Source organism: Mus caroli, unplaced genomic scaffold (genome assembly GCF_978045245.1).
Source record: "Mus caroli unplaced genomic scaffold, Mus_caroli_1 scaffold_3, whole genome shotgun sequence".
NCBI classification, from domain to species: Eukaryota; Metazoa; Chordata; class Mammalia; order Rodentia; family Muridae; genus Mus; species Mus caroli.
In genome coordinates this window covers 11,122,284-11,147,238 of record NW_028227258.1, presented here as the reverse complement: position 1 = coordinate 11,147,238, position 24,955 = coordinate 11,122,284, and the positions used below count along the sequence as shown (strand labels likewise).

The 24,955-nt window shown below is 39.6% G+C and overlaps 1 protein-coding gene across 24 annotated transcripts in view; it reads right to left on the bottom strand.

The window, feature by feature from the left end:
- Nucleotides 1-24,955, bottom strand: part of Adgrl2 (adhesion G protein-coupled receptor L2) — a 203,100-nt gene that overhangs the window by 41,758 nt on the left and 136,387 nt on the right. For all 24 annotated transcript variants that reach the window (XM_085835423.1, XM_085835428.1, XM_085835430.1 and 21 more), the window contains exons 4-5: nucleotides 8,572-8,681; nucleotides 1,662-2,462 (exon numbers count right to left, since the gene is read on the bottom strand). In XM_085835423.1, the coding sequence (XP_085691549.1) occupies nucleotides 1,662-2,462; nucleotides 8,572-8,681 (911 nt within the window). The remainder of the gene's footprint in view (nucleotides 1-1,661; nucleotides 2,463-8,571; nucleotides 8,682-24,955) is intronic.

The following is a 24,955-nucleotide window of genomic DNA, read 5'->3' as shown; positions in this document are numbered from 1 at the left end:
AATCTATACACTGCTCATGACCTTTCAATTATTGCCTGATTAGGAATTCGTAGTTGTTAAGGCTGGCTTAACAACTTCCTTCCATTCCCCCCTCCCATCCCCTCACTTCCTGTCCTCCCCAACACAGGGGAAAGATGCACTGCCACCCAAAACAAATGCATCAGGGTGTCATGGTGGAGTCGGCTACAATAAAAAGTGAACAGGGGATCGATACAATTTTAGCGGATGCTGAAGCCGGTCAGAAGCTGGAAGGATAAAACAGAAGCGCTGTACGAGTAAGTAGCCTTTAGAAAAATCAAGGTGCATGAACCATCCCAAACTACTAGCCTCTAGAGAAAACAGACACCGTATACTGTAAAATGAATTATTTTAAGAAGCTCAGTAAAAATTTAAGCTGGTAAATGAAATTTCCCTGTTGAATTTAACAACAGATTTCCCAGCCATATATTGAAACCAAGAATCTCGAGGCACATCTCCATCAGCATGAAGCCAATGATCGTTCTTTCTTTGGTATTCTATGAAGATTCAAACTTAAAAGTTCAATTATTAAAAAGTTCTGATTTTCCCTTCTAAGGCTGTGGCCATATGATAGTATTTAGGGCTTAATAACATAACTGAAAAGAAGTGTTTGTATGTGAGTGTATCTAAGTGTAGTACCTTAACAGAAGGGTAAAAATTCCCCATGGTGAAAAGATTAATTCATAATTTGACAAATATTTTGGTTTTCAATTTTTTGAGTCACTTCCAAACTTGAAAACTCCAAATTATCCAGTGAACTGAAATAATAATTTCTATCTTAAACCCATACCATTATTCATTTGGAAAGACACCATTAGTACACACACTATGTAAGGTATTAACATGTTTCTCTTTAATCCTGAGTATGAGGTAATCTTTTTTAAATAAAATGTTGATGTAATTACAGCCAGAATCTACTTCTCATAGAGCTGAAATCGCTTGATAAATCAGAATATAACTCTAAAAACTTAACACTTCTTTCTAAAATAATCATCTTTTTTTTTTCTTTCATCTTTTAATATACCTGCTGGGGAGCCAAATGAAGGAGGTGCGAGCAGAGTTAGAACAGATCACGTGGAATCACGTAGACCTGTTATCTGTGTGTGACAGCTAGTTACAGAAACACTCATTTACAATGGCCGCTCATTCATCAGGAAATTTTACACCATTTTACACAACTGCATCGTGTAGCTTTACACGATGGAAGAGGAAGAAGTTTGAAGATGCCCTCTCTCACCCTGTGAAAACTTCAGTCCACACAGCCCTAGCCAATGCCCTGGAACATCTCTTTACATAGTTTCCTTACCCACTGGTGCCAAGCTGTTAAAGGTCTGAGTCCACACTAGAATGAACTCAGAATACTGGTAAGAAAGAAAAGCATTAACAGGACTGTAGGCGTTCTATATGCTTCACAGTGAACCTAAACTGAGTAATGCTATCATTTCTTGGAGCAAGCCAACCTGTAACTGAAAAGAAAAAAAAAAAAAATGGAGTAAAAGAAAACTGTACCAGACAGGGCTGCAAGATATCAGACCATTTTTTGTGATTTAACCACGAGAAGAAGACAAACTATTGGGAAAAATTCTAAAATCCTTTGATAGTAAGCCATTCAATTCAGAAAGAACTAACAGCAGTATTCTTACCTTGGGCAGGGTCAGGAGGACCAAACTCCAGGGAATACCGTAAAATGAAGTTATTGTTCCATACGTAGAGTTGGTTGTCTCTTGGATTATAATCCACTGCAGCAATATACTGGTACTGGTTGGGAAAAGGGACGTCCACGTACTCGCCCCGGCTTAGTCGAGTGTTGTAAATGTAATCAATGGTGTTCTTGCCTGCTTCGCTTTCATTGTCTTGGTACACTGACCTGACCACATACAGAACCCCACATATCATGAAAGCATTGGACGCTGCACGCTTGTCATACGTTGTCTCCCAGGTTGCCTCGAATCGAAGAGTGTAAGGGTTGAGCTGGCTGATCACGATCATTCCATTGTTCTGCTCCGTGGCATAAATGACCCATAAGCCGTTCTCATCCACTGCGAGGTCAATATCTGTCTTCCCACCCCATCTGTAGGGTGAAGTATCGTGGTAGTTGGCATAGTTGATGATGGCCTCGCCACTCTTGATTCTAGTCCTCAAGTCAAACTTGACAATGTTTCTGGTTCTCTCCTTGTTAAAGAAGACGGCTCCATCATACACCACAAAGCCAGTACCGTCTACTCGGTTTGGAAGTTTGTATGTTGTTGTCTGGCGACTGTTTTGAAAATCTTCTAAAGAGGCATATTCTATTAACGTATCGGTGCGGTAGGGAGTCCAGGGCATAAAATAAATTTTATCTGCAGCCTGAAGAGGGTCCTTGCACCAAGCCCCTGACTTCTGCTCAGCTTCATATATACATGGTGAGTCCACAATTGCTTTCAAGGTTCCAGGACACACAAAGACTAACATCACAGAAAAAAAAAGACAAGGAGCGAATACAGTTAAAAGAAAATGACACAAGGCATCGCACATTTGCTCACAAATCAAAAGAGGAAAGTCCATTTTACCCAGCATTCAATCTTTTAAAATTTATACTTTATACACACTAGCCTTGTTTTCCAAAGATGTCCTAGTCATGACACCAGCAAACATAGTGGCTGGCCTTTATTTTCACAAAAACAAACCTATGTATAGAATGGCTCACAGCTAAGATAAAATTTAGATTTCTGAATTGTGTCTTTATCTAATAATTTGGGAATAAATGCATCAAAATTTGGAGCCTGTGATCGTGGGTGGATGAGTATTTTGTTTTAATCCAAGCATTGCCTTCTAAACCTAGCCCACCTTCACCACCTCCCACGGAACAGAGCTGACGAGGCAGAAAACTCAATGCGCAGACTTATTTTGACCGTTCTAGAGAAGTTACAGTTGCTTCAGGTTGGAGACTATCAATTTGAGGAGAATGCAATCAGGAGCAGAGAGAAACCAACACAGGGGATGCGTGATGAGATGAGCAGGAGCCCCTGTAAGCATGGCATGCTACGGAGAGGGTTCTGGAAGCCAGGCAAGAGGACACTTCAATAACAAGAAAATATCCAAGGGCGTCAGAGAAAGAGACAGAGGGTAGAAAAGAAACAGAGAGGGCAGCTCCCCTTCGCCGACTTCAGAATTTTACCCCAATCGCCAGATTTAGCGGTCATACAATCTCATTGTGAACAGCTGACGCCTACATGAAGTACATTATGAGGTCCTGCCGATCATTGTAATACACGAGTGTTGCGGGGGGAGGGAGGGGAGGAGGGTCACATCCATAAGGCACATAACAGGGAGCTGGGGTGAGACTGTAGACATTATTTACCTTTTTGCTCCACTTCTATTTTAAGCATCGGAAGAAAAATAAAAAAAAAAAAGTGCAAGGGAAAAAAAGAAAAAAAAAGATTAAAAATAAATTGACTATTAGTCTAAGATTGAATTCGTAATAGATGCTAAATATAGGAAGAATAGGGGTTGTTGTACTACTTTGGATAAAGAGAAACACAGGAGGACCTAGCAGGAGAGAGATTCTAAAGTTACATGGAAGAACACGGATCAATCATTTTAGTAGATTAAGGAGGCAATACAAAGACGTTGGCATGCTGTTTCACTTAGTGTGCCTGAATAAGTCATGAAACGCCTCACTAATGCAAGCTACATGTACTCGGGCTTGCCAAAGTCACCCTGCATTCTGACCCGGCTCTCCTTTATATACGGACACTATTGACATAATAAAAGCATGCACAGGTGTGTCATCTCCATTGAGCTTAATTATCAAACTGACTCTCATTAATATATGCATGGAAGGAAAATACGTCTGTAAGGTTCACAACTTGGCTTTGGAGTTTAAGTCAAATTTAACAAATATTGAGATGGCTCCATTACCACCCAGACATATTTAGATGAGAAAAAAAAAAAAACCTACACAGCCATGCATTTCAGTATATTTCAATTCTTTTCTATTATTTCCCATCTAGAAAAATGTCTTAATCATTTAACAAAATGCTCCCTTTCCAAGGAGTATATCAATCTCCCCTCGCCCAATAGGTTTTGAAATGGTAAATAACACCCATTAAATATTAGCAAATTTACTTAAGATTACATATAATTCAAACTACAAATTCTAATTAATTTTCTATATTACATATACTATATATTATCAAACTTGCAATATTAAGTCTATTTTTAAAAAAAAGTAAGCAAAATACATACAAGGGAAAAGCAAGCGCAGGTGGCAGGAAGAAAAAGGAAGAAAGAATTATGGTTAGCTTCTTATAACATTTTTCTACCATCATTTATTAACATAGAAAGCAAGCTAGCATGCAACAACCATCATACCCAGCATTCACGGCAAGTACCTTGATCCACAGACCCCAAGAAAGAGAAAGGCTTTCATGGGGCAGATCTGGCCAGAGCAGGACACAGAGGGTGAGGGCGAGGGCGAGGGCGAGGGGAAGCCCTAAGTGGTTACCAAGGTGAATGGCGCACTAGGGAAAGTGCCAATAAAATTCTCATCAGCAGGGCCTCCAACAAGGAGGGCCAGGCGATGCAAGTGCGATTGAACGTGGGCTTTGGAGTATACTGCCTGTGTGCTACGAAATGACTCCACTGGGTTCCGTCCTCTTCCCTCGCAAAAGGCGACAGTGTGTGACTACCGATTACCCAGAGTGCACTCTCACGTTTTATTACAATCTCAGCTTGATTACATTTTTTAAAAAGAATTATAAGTATTCATCAAGATAAAACAGGGATCCTCCGGAACTCCTTTGAGAGAAACATCACACAAATATTTAAAAAAAACAAAAAAAAAAGCTTTTTTTTTTTTTTTTTGCCATGGCAACAGCATATAATTTCTAAATTAAGCCACAACCTACAGTCTATTTAAGCACTTCCAGGAAAACAGAGTGGCTCTGATCTGTGTGATTCTGACTGCAGGAGGGAAACACGTGGGGCTCACGAGCATTTTGGAAGCAAGGCTTGTTTATGGAGCACTCGGTCCTAACACCACTCCTCCGTAAGGAGCTCACTGTACCTGCTCAGAATCAATAACAGACAGGCGTGGTGGACGAAGGGGACAAGAGAGGTCGTTAGTGTCCAGGCTGCTCACTCAGACTGTATTTATAGACAGCTGTATTGTTCCTTAAGGAAACAACGACTTTACTCACATAAAGCAATTACGTATAAAGGGTGCGGATCACGCTTCGAACAATGCTGACTTACAGACAACAGAATTTTAAGTTCAATTAAAACAAGTGAAAGAATTGTCCATAGCATCATCCATTCACTAAAGATTACTGCATTATTTTTATCTGATGCAGTAAAAGGACAGAGCAGTCACTGAGCAAAACCTAAAACAGAAATGTTTGCACTTCTTTATGACTCAGATCATACGGTATTTAGGAAAGGAGGATAGATAGGTATCAACATTATACAATTTAGAATCTAAATCAAAACTGAGAAAGTACATCCAAAAGTCATTTTAAAAAAATTAAGTAAAACCTTTGATGATTGATGGATGGATTTTCAAAAAAGGAAAATTCTCCATATAAAAATTTTTGTAAAATCAAAAAAGTATAGAAATCTGTCACAGCAGCCAAAATTCAATGTACCAGGTGACTATAAAAATACAATAAAATTAACAATAATCTGCAGTCACAATCACATGCCAAATATATCCAACTTGTCCTAGGAGGTTATATAAATTTACAAGGATATATTTAATCCTCTGTGGACCAGAGAGACAAGTACACACACACCACCATCAGCAGAGGACTCTGGGGATGCACAAGACGGAAACTGACTCACATTGACTACAGCCTACATACTCTGCATCTGAAGTGACACACTATTTCATGTGAAATAATCTCATGTTTATTCAATGAATAATTTAATTCATCAACATAAATGCAATTTTCTTATCAAATGAACTGGTAGGTAACACCAGGATAAAATTCTGACATACTGTGAGAGCTTAAAATAAGTAGGCACAAGACTGCAAAGCCACCAAGACCTGCTTTATAGCATGTGGAAGCTCAGTCTGGCCAATCTCATTTTTCCTGGCAGGTCATTATGACTTCTGAAATATACACTAACTTGCTGCAGTGCCGATGTCCTGTACACAACGGAGAATGCCTTGCGTATGTGTGGTTTTGCTGCAGTGCTACCTGGAGGGACGTAAAGGGGCACACAGAAAGCAAACGGAGGAGTGGCGTTTCTAATGTTCTCTGCTGAGTACAGTTATGGCTGTGTTTTCTGAAGTCATGGAAAGCCACGGAAATCATTTAGGACAGGATGGAGTAGTTTGGAATATGTGAGGTTCCTGCAGGATTCGTTATGGAGAGAGATTGGCATAAAGCCAAGTGGTAAAGCATACATGGTAAGCCTGATCTGGTTTTATCTAGGCAATGTGAGAAAGGGCTAGGAAAAAGGGTTACAGAAAAGGAAATGCACTGTTTTAAAAAGGAGAGCGCCAAGGCCGGGCCCTTCAAACAGAAGAGAACATGAGGAGAAGGTATCACACATAGGAGCATAGGAAGGAGAACATGGGAGAACAGGAAGCAGTGAGGATCTGCGTAGGACTAGGAGTAATCTAAGACTGCATTAAATTTTAAGATGAGCCCGCAATCATGCAGTTTATAGTGTGTCACTACTGTACAGTATATAGGACCACTTCTAGTCTTCAAACAGAAAAAAAAAAAAAGTCACACACTTATATCTGCCTCTTGCAAACATCTAGAAAGGCAATAGCAAATTAATTACGGGTTGACTTTTTATTTTGAAGGACAAAAACTAAATTTAAAAAAAAAAAGAGCAGATACTTCTCTGAATAGAGTTATTTGCAAGTTTAATGCACAATATACAATACTTCTGGAGAACTGGAAAAGTAAAATTTTGAAAGTTAGATGTTCCAGAAGATATCCCCATTTTCCTTTCTTAGACAGCGCAAGAAATTACTTAAGAGTCTGAAAGTAATATTTGCTTAACACTGTTCTTGGTGTCTTAGACTAGGTTACAGGAGCCAGGTGGCAGAAAGACACAACTCTTGGCAGCTCTGACTGGTTCCACTGTTTGAAAATGGATGCTGTATTCCTCATCTAATTTGAGGACAGAAACCAGGCTGAATTCAAGGGAGAGGGGCTTCATGGAACAGAAATTTTGGTTAGCTCAAAAGAATACAGTGTCCGTCTAGTGGCACAGGAGAGTCATTAAGTAAAGTGGCACAGGAGAGTGAGTCATTAAGTAAAGCCACAGCACTGCACAGGAGAGACTCAGGGGGGCTTCCAGTCCTACAAATGGTACAGAAGATATTGAAAATACAGAGTGCATCCGTTTCATGTAACACAGGAACACAGAGCAGGGACAAGAAGAGAAAGATAATCTACCTGTGGCCTTTAACTGACAACACACACACACACACACACACACGCACGCACGCACAGGCAATCAATTTATCAAAAGTGTGGCAGAGAGGGCAGTGGATCTTCAGAGTATAGGCTAGAGTGTGCCATCCCCTGTCGGGATCGGCCTTGTTTAGCAGACTTTGGCCTTTTGGTGTTTCTACTTTGAGAAGGGGCCTCTCTATGCTGCCCAGGACGGTCTCAATCCTCTTGATGCGATGCCTCTGCCTCTCAGGAGATGGGACCACAGATATACATACACCATAGCACTTAGCTCCAAGTGTCTGTCTGTCTCCCTTTCTTTCAAGGTGGAAAATTTTTTTTAACCAATCAGTAACACTACTGCCCTATCACTCATTGGACAGGCCTCTGCACTAACATGAAACACTAAATTTTTATTCAACCTGAAAAGGCAAAGAATGAAGGGACTTCTAAACTCAAACCTTTAGGTTCGCTAAACTCCTGGGGTATTTTCTCCCCTATCACCTAGATGAACTATAATAGGAGTGTTATGCATTCTGATACCGAAAGGAAAGTACTGAGCCTTCTCATAAATTCCCACATGAATTTTTAATCTTAAACGAGGTATTAACAGTCTAAAGACAGAAAAAGGTAAAGACTCCTATCTGATTTGTCTGTGCTCTTGGCTTTGATTTAAACATTGAGATTTCCTCACTGAATCTGGTAACGGATGGCTTCCTTCCGGGACAACTCTTGCCTCTGTCTGGGCTCTGGCGGCTCTTCCCAAGCACTCACGTCTCCACGACACCAGGTAGCCATTCAAACGTCTCAGGATTAGACCTGAAGTCAATCCCTTCTTCTGAAAACCCTGAGCCAAACCAATTTGTCAGCAACTGGTATTGGGCAAAAGCACAGATTTCTATCTGCCCTACTGAATAGCTAATTCAAGTTTGTTTTCTGGAAAAACACTAGCCTTAAAAGCCAAACACTTAAGAACACAGACAGACACTTGGCCAGCATCACACGATGGCTTTCTTCCACACTGGAGTCCCAAAGCTGAGAGTGCTTTGCATGCATAATGGTTCAGTAGGCCATAAACATACGCTTCTTTCACATGGGCAGTCTTTCAGCTCCAACAAGGAACGCTGGAGAAAAGAGAAAATGCAAACTTCATACTTACTGTAAGGGACACATTCATATTGAACTTCAAGGTATTTGTAAGTTCCTGGACATGGATCAGGAAATACATCCGACCCGGTAACTACTATACACTGTGTTCGATTGTTGCACCTGGAAAACAGAACCATTCAAGCCTGTGAGACAATGTGCATTTTAATACTTGGGAAATAGAATATAGAGCTGAATCATGAACCAACGTATGGAGGTGATATTAGATGTCCCTATAAGGCTCGTATTTTCTTTCTGTTTTAATTTCTATATCAAGGGACACACTAAATTCTAACTAGGAATGACAAGAAAACAGTTGATAGCCCCCAAATATATTATACTATTAAGTTTTAATTGGAAGTTTTGTAATATCCAGTAGGTTCTGAGAGGACAAGCACCAGGCCACTTGATAATATATTTAAGAATTAAAAATTATAACTGGAAAAAGGTACAGCCAAACACGGGGTGGTCTACTGAACAAGTAAGCAGGAGGCTATCACATTATAGCTGATTGTACACAGACCCAGATCCCAGCCTCTACAGCCATTTGGGCTCCATGTTCTAACGCAGGCACTGTCTGCACCCACGAACAGAAGGTTCTTGCTAGCCCTTTCCACCTTCCATGTGAAGGTCTGCAGAGACGGCGGAGGCCCTAAAAATAACCACGAGCACAGTGCACACTTAAGCGCTGCTACTGTTTCTCACAGAAGCTGTGCCTCTGTCTGCGATCTGACTGTGCACCCAGGTCTCCAACAGATGTCCCGAGAGTTACTATTACAAACAATGTTGTGAACAAGATCCCCAGAATAGGAGACATTCAACCTCTATGTTACTCTCCAGAGGGACTCTCTTGGTTGCTGTCATCGTCACTGAGTCACCAAGGATCCTGGAATGAAGCTGGGATTCCAGGCAGGACGATGTTTAAGTTCCATAAGTGGGCCCAGATGCTTTTCTCTTAAGCTTTGTAAAAGCAAGAACTATTTCTTTTTTAATTTGATTTGATTACAGCCCAGTGGAATGCGATGTTTGTAGGGGTTTCCTTACACTTCTCCATAGTCTATACACTAAGAATGCAAAGCAAGTAGAACCGGGGGATTATTATAAAATTTATCTAACAATTTGAATAGCAAATACTCTATGGTGCATAAAATAGCCGAAGTATAAAATAGCACTGTAAAACAGTCTGATAGAAATAGATCCCCACCCCACCCCCAGCACAGGGAACCCCAGGATAGTGGGAAGCACAGAGACTGAGGTAGAGATATCTTAAGTCACCCACAGTGGTGCTACAACAACGCAAGCCCCAGAGACTGTTCTGATGAGAAGCACAGGAGGTCTACAGGATTAAACAGCTAAGTTTTTTTTAATTTAAAATATATTACAGTAAAATTGTAACTAAGGCTAGAATGATACATGTTAAGTATTAAAATAGTTAAGTTTGAATGATAATGTGGCATTTTATTTTTTTTTTTAAAGACATCCTACCCCATTAATTTAAAAAACACGATCTAAGCAGTATATCCATTATAATATAACACATCTGGTTTTGTTTTGTTTTGTTTTGTTTTAATTTCACTCATTTGAAGAATTTACCTATGGTTCATGAATTAATAAATTATTTTAACATCAATCACAGAAACTGTTTTTTTATTGAAAAAAAAATGAACAGTGGATGGATTTAAGACATCTCAATGGGTTAATATCTAGTGTATTAACACATATAGAAAAATAATTCTGATATTTCATTTTTTGTTCTTTCCTGGTAGAGCATTGAGGAATCTCCAGGCTTCCTATGCCTAACTTGATCTTCCAGGACTCCTCAGCCCTACGCTGGTCCCCACTGATGACGCAGGGCCTTAGGTGCCCTCTCTTGTACTTACTCATTCCTACAGGGATTCTCCCTATACTTCATGCTCTATTTCTCAAAAAGCATGAAATGTAAGCTCCTACACGTTAAATATCTCTTTCACATTCACCCACTGTATATATTTTATAATTGCTCACACATATTCTATTATTTTCCAAGAGGAAAACTCATAAAATAACAATTCAATGACTGAGTGGGCTTCTCATGGAGCGTCGCTCTCCCTCGCACTGAGGGCTCCTGGTATAGACAGAGGAAAAGAGAACAATCACTTGTTGTGAGACTGAAAAGCATCAAGAACACAAGGCTTGGGGAACAAAGCACAAGCCCACATGGTGTAAAGACTTGTGGTTTACATTGTCTTCTGAAAAATACAGAAAGTGGCGGTGGGTGCTGCAGCGATGACTGAGGGTTGAGAGTGAGCGTTTCCTGCTCTTCCAGAGCCCTGAGCTCTGCCTCCAGAACATATTTCAGGTGGCTTGTGACCACGTGTCTACCTGCCCCCACCCCCACTCTCTTGCTCATGAACACACACACACACACACACACACACACACAGTAAAAATGAATATATGGAATTGGTAGTGAGCTTGCCTAATCTATACCAAGATTTGTGTTCAATTCTCACTAATAGGAGAGCAGGAGGAAGGGAAAAGGGAAGGGAGAGAAAGAGAAAATGAAGGAGGGAGAAATAAATGGAGGGAGAGAGAGGAGGAGGGGGCTTTATGTCAAAGACTACATTGAAGACACCCAACTTTCTCCACAGCAGAAATTCACGAGTAATCGGGTAAAGAAGCCTAGTCTTACTGCGTTCTCGGAGCTCACTTATATTTCTCAATCTCATGGTAGGCTTGCAAGAAGTGAAGTGGAGACAAGTCCCATCCATTTCTCCTGGTACTTTACTTAAAAACCTTAACAGGAGAGAATGAAAACATTGCTGTCTAGATTTAATATTTTTGGGAGTGACTTTGTGTTAGTCATCTGACCACAGTTACAATTTCCAATTAACACTGAGGACAAAAGTAAGCCATCGTCCTAAGCACACTAATCTAAGCATACCACTCAAAGGATTCGCTACCCAACAGTGCAGGGTGAAGCATGGAACTACAATCAGACTTTAAAATTTCTGCCCCAATATATCACCAATGTTCACTTTAGATATAAAATGCTCATGGGTATCTTTATTTATAATTATATCTAAATATGTAACCTTTCCCTAAAAGATATAAATATATATGAATGCACACACACATATGGCATATATGCATGTGTGTGTGCATATATTTACATGTGTATACACACACAAACACACACACACACATATCCCAGGAATGAATAGATAGATAGATAGATAGATAGATAGATAAATTAATATTGAGAAAAGTTGGACTTTTAGACTAAATCAATAAATAGACAATCAGAAGAGAAACTTCATAGTGAAAGGGTAAGACAATCATAGCTGTGGACACGAGTATCTTTATTCATAGGACGAATGAAAGCTTTTGGGGACCAAATCCAGCACCAGTTGGGCTCATGAAGAAAATACCCTGCATAGATTCTCACTACGAGGAAAAGCCTGGCAGTCTTTTAACCTGAGTGTTGTGGGAAAGACTGTAAAACTGGAAATTGCTATAATTGAATAGATCAAGAATGAGAAAGCAATTACATAGCCACAAAAGCAAAGTAAATTCCCACCAAGGGCTCAACACTCAATTTTCATTGCTGTGAAAATGAAAAGGCAGCAGAAGCCAAGAAATGGACACAATTCTGGAGTCTGTGTCCACATTGGGCAGGAACTGAACTTGACTCCCCTATCCCCACATAAAAAGCTGTGTGTATGAGTAAGGTCAGTGATGTACAATAGTTAAAATACTGATGTATTTTGGTAACACCTTGTGGATTTACAATGCTTATAACCTGACAGCAATCACTAGCTCTTGGGTGGGTTCTGTAGTTGTATCTGTTCTGATGATGATACACAGATGGCTAAAGACAGTTAAAGCAGTGGCTATCAGAACCTGGTCCTCAGAACTGGATCAGGATCAGCCAAGAGCTTTTTAATGAGGAAGATGTTCAGGACCAACCTCAGAGAGAATTCGATGCTGAGGAGACCCCAAGGGTAGTTTTAAACAGCAGGAGGGTGTATGTCAATACTCTGAAGTCCACAAAACAAAAGAGGGAGAATTCAAAAAAAAAAGAAAGAAAAGGAAAAAAAAAGGAGAAGAAGAAGAAGAAAAGAACAGGTATGGGTAGCCACAATTTCCCTCCATAAATTCTCATGAAACTAGGACAGGAAATGTGAGTATGATTTATTTAAGCATGTAATTGGAGCTTGCAATGCCAATTCATCTTGCTTGGTCACAGAGTGGAGTGTTTCTGTGGCCCCTACTTTGAGTAGGCCTTCCAATCACTTATTGGTGAGGAAAAGTGAATGAGACATAATGACTCATATAAACCTGCTTTATAGACAGGAGAAAAAGGAAGAATGTTATCCTAAAAACTTGCTCGCTATTTAAAATTCCCTTCACTCATTAAACGTGAAGTTAAGATTTTTGACTATATTTTTAAGAGACTATTTTCCACAGGCAGATGTAATTTAACACTATAGATAGATAGATAGATACACACATACATACATATATACATATTTTTTCCATTGTTACTGATTGCTATTGCCTCTGCATTTAGTCTGACTTATTGGATTAAATGAACACGGTGCCTCAATTTTAAGAAGGTATAAATGTAACTGTTCATACTGGACTCAGGAGGGAATAATCTCTACTAAACTATGTGATGCACGTGACGTGAAAATAAATGTACATGTGCGAACACCTGGCCCAGCATTCAAAAATATTAACTTAGGTTTTTATTACATTAAAGTCCACTGATGTCCACCTTGGTTCAAGGGTAGATCGTTTTCTTATTTCTTAGACTTTGAGAAATCAGGGACTTGACAACTAAGGTGGCAACACCAAAACTAAGCCCAAAACCTATCTGACATATAATTTCTACACCAACCCTGCCTCCCATCCTAAGAGGGCTTTCTCTCTATGCACACAGGAAAGGAACATCATACTAAACCTGAGATTTCCACGTGAAATTAAATCCCATAATAAATGCTTCTAAACATCAGCACATGCAATAAAATAAGAGGGTCATCATAATAATGACCTGCATTAATACTTTAAAAACGTACATCTTATTTTTAGAACCATCAATCACAGCAAGAAATGACTAACTCCTGCTTTAGAGGTGGGTTTGAATTTGGCAAAACACCTTGTGTTAGACATAAAAGTCCAGCTATTATAAACTTTCTATGTTAGCCAAAGGGGGTGAAATGAAAGAAAAGAAGTCCAGTATTCATCTTTATAACCTAAAGTTTAAAACCCAGTAAGCCTGCAGATGTTCCGCCATTCATTGTCCAGCTCACTCTCCTTCCCAGTATACTAATAAATTATTTTCCCTAAAACTAACAGAGAAATGAACCCATACATTAGGACTGATAATTTAAATCACTAACTATTCGCAAGAGTATCAATATATTTCATGATCACCAGAAATTGGAGCAAATATTTAAACTTGGTGTCAATGTTCAGGCTACGTAATAAATGAAAGAAAAAATTACAAGGTAATCTAACGAGTAACTCACCAACTTCTGGGCTATCACAACCTGCAGGTTGCTTACAAAGGATTTTAAAGTATGTATCTGGACCCCTATCTGTAGTCAATGTTGATATTAATTTTTAAAAATATCCACAGAACTTCTAAAATTAAATAAACTGCCTCAGGAAAAAAAAATGTGTACTTGATGAAAACGTATTTTATGAAAGCATCTTCATTCGCACAGTAGTTTACCAAAACTACTTAGAAAATAACAGGTGTACCCTGGCACAGTTCTGAAATCTCAGCTGTCAAAGCTGAGGCAGGAGGATTCTAAGTTCAAAAGCAGGTTGGTCTTTTCTGACCCTCAGAAAAGTCTTACATGAATTAAAAACTGTTAGCTGAAGAAGTACAGTCTTCTTATCTGGGGGGGGGGGGGCAACTACTGTCTGGTTCACATGCTATTAACCATAATGCCATTAACCATAATTGTATTGAGAAGGAATAGAGCAGTGCGGACGTTGTAGAGACGTTGTGCTACTGTGGAATGATGAAAGCTAAAATAACACGCTTGAACATGACAAGACCTGGGCACTCAGTTCTACCCTGCAGTCTGTGGTAAACAGTGTGCTAACCCATCTGGGCTCAGTCCTTCCATCTAGAATATGCAGTGCCCTCCCTAGAAGACTGTTGATAAGCTTCAACGGGGTAAGGAAGAGGAACTCTGTGCACTGCCTGGATGACCAGGAATTCCTGATATCCTGCAAAGTCTTGGGAACAATGACCATTCTAGAAACCAGACCCAGAACTGTAACTCAGTCCCCTCTTCTAATGCCATCCCTGCACTGTGTGTATCTGTTCCTGCGGTATACCTTTAAAACCACGCAAACCTGTTTCCCGTTCAGCTCTAATCTTGAGTTGTGCAATGCCAGGCCAATTGCTTTTCCTCTGCTTTTGATTATCTTATGGCTCAGTATTACACTTTACCAAGTGCAAAGTATGGAGATGAGATTCCACGTGTAATCTATTGTGAGAGGTGTTTTAATCAATAGTCTTGTTCTGCTGATTAAGCATGGGCTTCTGTTTTGGCAAGATAACATTAGCTTCTCCAGTCATGCTCCAAAAACCATTGGGAATCTTCCCCAGATCATTAGATATGCTACAATAAAGCTTTGGTGCATTTTCTTTTCTTCCTTAAATTACTTCTTCACTGTCCCATCGTTCCCCATCACCGATGGCACCACATTATTACTGCAGCTCCCCTGGAACTTACACTCCAGCTATGTCTCCAGGCCATAGGATGCCATTTTCAATTGAAGCGTCTACTTGAAAATATAAATTAAGAAAATTTCATTATCTCCTGCCAGGGGCCATTATTCACCACAGTTCTAAGGAAGATTAAAAATGCAAAATCTACCAACTTGAACAAATACTCCAACATTCAACAGAGAAGCTTGGTATTATCCAGACAGAAACTAAATTCGAGTTTGCTTCAATCTGAACTGATCCTGCAGAATTAGTCCAATTCTTTCCTGAGTACGCCTGCTCAGTGTAGACTGTTTCCACAATTTCCTTCTCTAATTGGCATCTGCTATTTTTAAACTTCAATTACAACAAACTAGCAATAATAGGCTTGTTGTTTCCACACTCCTCCCTTGCCAGCAACCTTCAATCGTCCAACGTTCAATTCTGGAAGAAATACAGACTTTCGAGGTGTTAGGATACTAAAAAGTGTTACCTTGTTCACAGGGCTAACTATAAACTGTACAGTCATGATGGCAGTCCAAGACACATCCATGGTGAATTGTACATTCTAAATGAACAGAACACTATGAATCTAACATATGGAGTAGGAATAACATTAATTTCTGGGCTTCACATAACAATAAAAAATAAATAACGTCAATTGGTACACATCATTTTATTCAAGTACATGGGCTAAACGAATGTAGAGGCCTCATAGCCAAATGGAGGAGATGAAGAACAAAAACCTAAAAAAGAAATTAAGAGAAAGAAAAAGAGAGCTTGTTGGCTTCTAAGACCCTCACTGCAGGTGGACGCATGACAAGCATGTAAGAATTCAGTCCATATTTTTGAAGAATGACATTGATGATAAATGGCTAACCTGGTTACTTCTGCTTGGTTAACAGAAAAAGCAGACAACCAAGTCTCCTTCAATCAGTTTACCTGATCTGGTATAAGTCTGCCAATTTGGACAAATTTTTATATTGTGAAAAAACCCAGTAAACAATATGTAGGTAATTTATTTGTTGGGGGAAGTACCCTTTAGTCTGGTTCTATCATTCCTATACTTGTCCCTCTTGGTACAGACTGAGGAGGAAATATTCTACACACAGTATGTTATATGACTCCAGGAGCAGGTGAGAGCCAATGCAAAGATGTGTGCAAGCCAAGTACTCAAGGCAGGCAAGAAAGGGAGACAGAGATCATAGCCAAGACTTAGGTGGCAGTCATTTTCCCAGGTCAGGAGGGAAATCTGAGTGCCCACTCAAGCATTTCTCTGTTCTAAAATAAAGCTTACAAGGAAATGCCTCATTACCATCTAAACTTTCAGTGTTACAGGAACAGAGCCTGCTTTCTTTAAGTATTTATTAATCATGATATGACAGCTTAACTAGGTAAACATGGCATCAGGAAGTTAAATGATGTGGAATTAGCATGGCAAGAAGAAGTTGTTCTATAGGCTAGCCCCATTTGTCATGGTACCATGTTCTCATGACCTAGTAATTTGTGTTATCTAGAAGAGTTCTACCAGACAGAACTTAATTCCTTAGGCGAGTTCGGCAATTACTTAGATGAATTATAGCATATTGTCTTATTTAATGCATTTCAAAAACCGAGTTGCTATTGTATCAGAAACTAGAGTATCCATGCTTGCAATACACAGACAAGTAATTTGGAAAAATAAAGTAATTCAAATTGTATTCCACTTCATCTTCTACATATTATGGAAATATTTAATATAATCCTAGTTTTCCAAAGTTATAGTGATGAAATCTTTGAAACTCTATCTATCTATCTATCTATCTATCTATCTATCTATCTATCATCTATCTATCTATCTATCTATCTACCTCTCTATCTATCTCTATAGAAATACATTTAAAAGTTGAATATTAAGGAATGCTGTACAGAAGGAAAGTAAAAGATAATTCTGGGTAAATGAACCAGTGTTTAACAACAAAGTCCTAGTTAAGTTCACTGCTATCATTTGTTGTAGATACTGAAAACAAGAATAACATGAACAGTAATACCATCCACGAACAGTTTATAGCTCCATAAACTACTATGCCAGAAAATACAACCACAACATATATGGACCCTAAAACATATGCATGACTTAGATCTTGTGGACTGCTAAAATTATCTTGAAATTCCACATTAATTATTAAAATAAGCATCTTGAAGTGGTGCTGCTGTGCTAGAACCAAGTCTTTTGTGTGTGTGTTTTAGAGAACACGGAAACTCCTTGCGCTTTTTACTGGACCTTGGGGTCAGTTTAATGCAAATGAGGTTTGACTCACTCTGAGCCTTATTAATCCAAAACAAAATTTCTTGTTTGCAGAAATGCACATTCAACACAAATGCACTTGCTTTTATTAGCAAAATCAGAGGTATTTATTTACAAAGCACGCCACTGAGACTACTCGATTCATAGGGTCATGAGGTCTAACTATTTAATGAAAAGAATAAAAGCATTTAAGTGGAGACAAAAATCCATTATATATATATATATATATATATATATATATATATATATATTTGCTATACTTTTAATAATTAAAAAAATACCACCTGTAAAAAGTAACAGTATTGTTAACCTGATATAGTTTGCATTAGCATCAGCTGTCACATTTTTAACAAGGGAAATGGGAAATCACTATGGGATGCCCTAGTTAGATGAAATTAGCAGCAGACTTGTTATCAGACGATATAAAAGACACCACATAACAGGATGTGACCTTGTGCAGCCAGAGAGCCACTCTGTGATGTCTTTCTCTCCTATACCCCTTGCTAATTATCTGCAAAGTTATAGACCCTTTTGTCCTGGGTTATTTTTCTTCAAATTGTGAGGGGATTTTGGTTTCTAAATATTTAATTAGTTTTGTTCTGATGTGAGAATTGTACATGCCAAGCGCTTCGATTTCCATACTCCACTCTGTCTAATTACCCTTAGATTTAGACTGCTCTTCCCAAATCTTTTTCCTCTGTAATTATTTACTTCTGAAAGATCATTCAGTGAAGAAATATTTTCACCCTTATGGCTCTTCTTTGCCACAAATGGCTCCGCTGGTCCCTTAATTACCCGCTTGGAGGCTTCGAGCCTGAAATAAAGCAAAGGACTGGGATGGGAAGGAGTTTTGGAGGGCAAGCCAGAGTCAGGGATGCACGCGGCGCTGTTTAAAGGCAGGTTAAGGATGAGTCCCCGGGTTGGAAGACAATTTGATAAACAGGAAAATTACACCACTGAGATGGTTTTTTCTGACACTTTATGTTAGATAGGTTGTCATTTAGTCACTATTATAATGAACATAAGACAAATTCCCAGGCTAATTGATGACTAATATAAACAGTTTCTGCTTCTACAAGTCGTGTTGCATTAAACATGTAACCAATGTTCGATAAGAGTCCCATACACATCACATTCAGTGCTCAGAAAGGACATTTGAAGACCTTTGGAAGTGTGGCTAATTAAAAAAACTTTTTCAGCTGTGCACAAAACTTAAACTTATATATATATATATATATCCTGTTTAAAAGTTTCTCCTATTTTGTTAAAATGCTTGTAATACAGACAGCACTACTACTCAGTCAAACTCCGTTCTAGTTCATTCTGAAGCCTGTTATTCCTTCACCAAACTCACTTATCGAGACACACATTTGTTAATACTTCTAGTTGCTTTATTTATTTCTTGCAGCTTTGAAAATATTTGGAAGTAAATACTTGCCATGGTTTACAAAAGAATATGTCAGATAGGTACTGTTCTGAAAAAGGTGAGAAGTTCTGGGAGAGTAACTTACTATGCTTAATCTAAACTAATTACTAAGCCAATGTCGCAGAAGATCATATGTCAAAGTTCCACAAAGGGAAGACACTTTCCTCTAAAGCCTACCTGTCAAGAGTCTAACTCAAAGGCCAGGGATGGCTCTCAGGGCACCCTGTAGGAGTCAGGACACCTAGGTGCACTCAGGCTATGCGGCAGGAGATTCTCCAAAGCAGGAGAGATTCACCTTATGGTTTTGTCAACTGAAAATCTGCTCTTGTGTTCAAATGATATCCACTGGCCAGGAGCACTCCTACTGATACTCAATGTGTACAGGGGTACTCTTTCCACAATATAAACATGTTAGCAAATGAGCCTTGGTGACATTCAATTACCATGCTGGACTCTCAAGTACACTCACATTTACATTGCTCATCCCAGATCTCTGTCCGTTTAACTCTTTCCTGTTGGGCAGGGAATAGAGGTTCCCATGACTAAAGATCAAGTGTGGATGGGGAAAGCCCTTGGAAACCACACTGGCTATAAATGGTAAGTTCTTCCCTGGAGCTAAAACCCAAAGAGATCTCTCCCTGCTTGTTTGTTTGTTTTTGTCTTTTGCCTATGTCCACAAATACCCGTCCTTTCATTTGTAAATGATTTACATTCTTCAATGTGCTGAATGGTCTGTATTTTTGTTGGTTCTGAATTTGCCAATGCCTAGAACAAGACTGTTAACTTCATATCCACTTGTTTAATAGCATTTACCTCTCAAATGCTCAGCATCTTCTTGTTTATTGTATGATTTTAGTGGTTCCTTGGAGCCTCAGATCCCAACTCCCCGGGTAGCCATTAGGCATCTTGTAAATTCCCACAATGTGCAGATCTTTTTTAAAAATTTACGTTTATTTCATGTTCGCTGCTGTGTTGCCTACTTATGTTATCTGGATGTATCAGATCCTCTAGAACAGGAGATAGAGACAGCTCTGCCAAGTGGGTATCATAAATTGAACAAGGACCTCTGGAAAAGCAGCCAGGGTGCCTAATTGCTGAGCCATCACTCCAGCTCCGCTTAGAACTATTTTTACCAAGTAGTATTCACTGAATGAGTGATTTTTTTAATGGGCTTTTTTATTCTCTGTTTCATCTTTTTCTTAGTTAAGGATTGAAATACTTAAATTGGCTTAAGATACACGTCAGTCATTTTCTTTTTTAAAAAGCTGCGGAAATTTTGGATAGCTTTAGATGTTTACCTGAAGACTAAAAACAACCTAGGCCAAATCTGAAGGAAAAAACAAAAAACAAAAACACAGACCCTTGGGTACTAGAAGAAGTTAGATGAGCTAGAAAGACAGCCCCAAACAATCCTTACCACCCTCATCTGAATATAAAACATCAAGTCCTTAAGTGACAATATAAAGAGATGGGTACTTTGTGATTCACACTCAAATTTAATGGAGTCTCATCTGACTGATAAATAGATGACAAATTCCACTGGCTTACCTCTGATAAATCAGAAGTAATATTTAATCATGACAAAATATTCATAATCTAATCCTTTTATCAAATTGACTATCACCGCAGGAGTCTCGTGTGTTTGCACAATTAAAAACCCCATGTTAGCTGCATATAATAAGGCATCGCACTCGATGCAAATCCTTTCCTATTGAAATAAGTGCCAAGCTGACAGCAGGAAGTAGCTGATAAGAAAGCAACAAGGCATTGCTGATGGCATTCTCGATAACTGAACACAAGTCATGTGCACTCATTCTGCAGCCTGGTACCCAAGGAGCTCTCCCTAAAGCGGATGCAGCACCAGAGGAAGCATCCTTCTGCTGCGTCTCAGTCACAGAGGACACAGCATCTTAAAAAGATGACAGACAGTAGAGAGACAGACAGACAGTCAGACGGACAGAAAAATCTGAAGTTACAGAGATAATAATATCCTGAAATAACCATGTGCAAACTGTCTATATATAGAAGAACTAATGAGGTGAATGTGGAATTGTGTACTACTGTTCTCTGCTATTAAAGAAAGAACTCTGTTGGCTTTAGAGTTAATACAAGCCTGCCCCTCTCCCTCTCTTCTCTCTCTCTCTCTCTCTCTCTCTCTCTCTCTCTCTCTCTCTCACACACACACACACACACACACACACGTATATGTATGCCATATCTCGTATCTATTTTTCTGTGTGCGCAATGATTGCATACTTCTTTTAGGAATGAAAGGAAGGGGATGTTTGCAAGACCCTTGATCCTTGGCCAAAGGGCAATGCAGGACATTATAATGCTGCAAAGAAGGTGGTAGAGGACACCACTGTGATGCAGGAAGGATGAGTCAGGTGACTGCTCACAGCCCTACCTCAGTGCCCCCACTTTCTATCTAGGTTACACTGGCCGTTCCCTCTCCTCCATCCATGTTGGGAGGTGTGCTGCACCATCCTGGAGATCTGATGTGTCTGTTCCCCCTTCATCTGCATGGTTGGCTACGAGGCGAAGAAGACCTGTGCCATGTGCTGCACAGGCAACTATACCTTTCCTAAACTTAACCACACACACCCATCTGTATTCTTGCAAACGTATGTTCTTGTCAGCTGCTCATGGATGCCTCCGGCTGACACATTAGGGTGTGCAGTGCATCAGAACATGGCAAGCATTTGGTAGCACACTAGTGAAGCCCGGACAAACAGAATCTTCCTATGTTAAACCTGGCTGCAGAGCCCTGGACGCAATAGTTTAGAACTTGGCTGGTTTACAACATGTGCTAATAACATGGACTGGTTTTAAGGTCAACGAAGGCAAAAGGCTTCCATTTGATAACATACTTATAGCTTGCTTTAGTTCTCTATCAGGAACTTGTGTAGAAGGTGCAATCTGTGGAGACCTTAAGAGTTTTAAACACCACTACCTTCATGTTCAGGGAGGGGGACAAGCAAAGGGCTGTATGCTCTGAAACAATCAACACAGCCCCTTTGAAAGCTAACAATGCTACACATCTACAACGGACGGACGGACGGACGGACGGAAGGAAGGAAGGAAGTAAGGAAGGAAGGAAGGAAGGAAGGAAACAATAAGATTCAAACAGTAAACAAGTTCCATGAGAGCTAAAGCAGTGCACTCTCTCACACTGTGTATTTTATAGTAGAAACTGAGGCCAATGTATTAAGCATATTTGATTCAGAATTGTGAAGAAAAAGAAACCTTGAGAGTCCTTACTCTTATCTTGACCATTAAATGTTTCCAATCCAGCAATGTCATTAATGTCAAAGTGCCATTAGGATGCCTGGCAACTCTTACGCCTCTATGGTCTCAGAAGGGCAAAATCTTCTGGGCACAATCAGGAATGGCTTCCTTCTGTGTGCAGCTAAAAGGCTTAGGGGAGGCGCAAAGGCCAAAATACTACTTTCATTAAAGAAGAGGGATGACATGGCAAAGATGGAAAAAAATCCACTTTTCGACTTGAACTGTGCAATTTTCTCTTTGTCTTCTGCTTTGAAATGCTTAGTTTTCAAGCTTAACGGCTATACTTAAAACATATATAAAACCAATATCCTTGTTGTTTTTTTTTTTTTTCCTGGAGACAGGGTTTCTCTGTGTAGTCCTGGCTATCCTGTGTAGACCACGCAGGCCTCGAACTCAGAAATCCGCCTGCCTTTGCCTTCCAAGTGCTGGGATTAAAGACGTGCACCACCACTGCCCGGCTTTGGGTTTGTTTTATATTTAATATTAGCACTGTCCTTTCTTTGGTTGGGCAACCCAAGATGTGAAATTTGCAGTAGAACTCTCTAAGAGGCGTGCTGGGGGAGGGAGAACCGTATTGGGAAATGGAGCCAGAAAGAGGTCTGAGCACCCTGAGAGGTGAAGCTGTCCAGCTGGAGAGTTGGGGGGGGGGGTGAGTGATGGTGAGGTCCAGCCTTGGCTCACAGGGGAAGGATTATGTTCCTCAAACCCAGGAAGGTTCTGTGAGGGCACCAGCATAAATCCTCCCTCCCACAGGGCAAAGCTGTGGGTACGTGAGGAAGAGGGCCAGGCAAAGAAGGAAGACCGGAAAGACACACAGCGTCCGTCCTCTCTAGCTCTCTGAGAGCACAGACTAGGGACTAGGAAGCATTTCCAGGACATCTCATTTTCATGGTTTTTACTCTATTTTATCTTCTTGTACACACTGTCATGTCAATCCTGTTTACTAAGCGATAGTCAATGGGTTTCCTATAGAGCAATGAACCTTAACAGGCAGCTTTTAATTGGCCCACATAGGGAAACCACATTACTATTAATTCCTCAGATACAGTATAAAATAAAACCATCGCTTCTCAAACTCTAGAGCAATTAGACCTCTCGGCTATTTGGCTAACTCTACTTCATGATACCCAATGCAGTTAATTATATTTTTTGATGTTAATAGTCTCTGTCAGTCTTAAGCATAACTTCCCTTTGATGAATATTTAAATTATATTTGAATAAAAAATAATCTTGGTTACATTTCACATTCAGTAATCATTGCGGCTTAATAAAGGTCTGTTCATCAAGGGTGGAAATAAATGGAAGTGTGCACACAAATGTTTTGAACCGTTGTGTATTAGTCGTGACAGTAATCCAGCACGCCTCATATGCTTATCTCTAGATCTCTTTAAAATGTGTGACATCCCTCACAGAACCCCTGATCATCTTTAGACAAAAAAATGTGCAGTTCCATAAATTAATGATGGGATGATCTTAGGGCTAGATTAGGATGTAATTTAATGTGTGGAACAAGCTCATCAAATAACAAAATATGCTTTTAAAAGTCAGTAGGCATTTTCTTATCTTCTCTGGATTTATGGTTCTAGCAAGTTCCAAAGGCAACTCAATGTAGGGAAACTTATCTTTGGAAAGATCTCTTGATTGGAGATTAAATTGAAATTATTATTAAAGACACGTGACTTAAAACCTTTCTTGACACATAGGCTATTAGTGTGTAATAGTAGATTCTAATGATAGTGTTATATCTCTAAATGGGCAGATGTGTGAGAAGTGAAGGAGAAAATAATGTCCATCATTCTCATAGGCTTAAAACTCACTGGGTTCCATCCCCGTTATAGTGTTTAGCATCAACTGAAGAAATGGATTCCTCGTGCTCAACATTTTAATTGAATGAACACACATTTTACTATCACTTAATTAATGTCCTTTAAATAAATTCAGTTATTAGAGCTTTTACATTTTCAGCTCTTTTACCAAATGTTGCATGGCGTATTTTAATCTTACCTACTGGATTGGCAGGTGCCCTATGAAATCTGTGTTCCAACTAGGAACACTTGGGGTAATGGATGCAAGCTAAACAACTAATGTCTCACATGTTTAATGACTGTTGCTTGAGACACAGTATGAATGTCAGTCTTATTCCTCTTTCCCTTCCCTCGCCCCACCCCCCGCCCCGCCTCTGCATGGGAAACGTTTACTTTGTAGTGTGGCCTGGCACACTCAGGCCAGTCTTACCAGAAACTATACAATGCGTCACATTAATATTTCCCACAGGCCATTTCTTCATCAGAATGGCTCACAACATCACATGACATAAAAAATACTGCAATACACCCAGACTGAATTCATCATAAACCAAGTTTCCATTTAACAGGATCTTCACAAATGATCGTAGCTGCTCTGCATCCCCCACAAAGGGGAAAGTGTAAGATGGACAAGTCAGAGAACAGACTCAAAACCAAGAGAGAATGATTAAAGGTTGTGCATTCCACAATGTCCATGAGAAGCAAGACCTTCTCTGCAGCACGCTCCTCCCACCAAGATTTTTTTCTGCATCTCATCAGGACCAAAGTAATGGAGAAATATGACTTAGGACTTGAAAAACTTGATCCAAAATAATTATTTTTTCTTTTAAGGTCTTTCTATCAGGTATCCATCACAGTAGTAAGTCACAGGTGGGCAGTGTG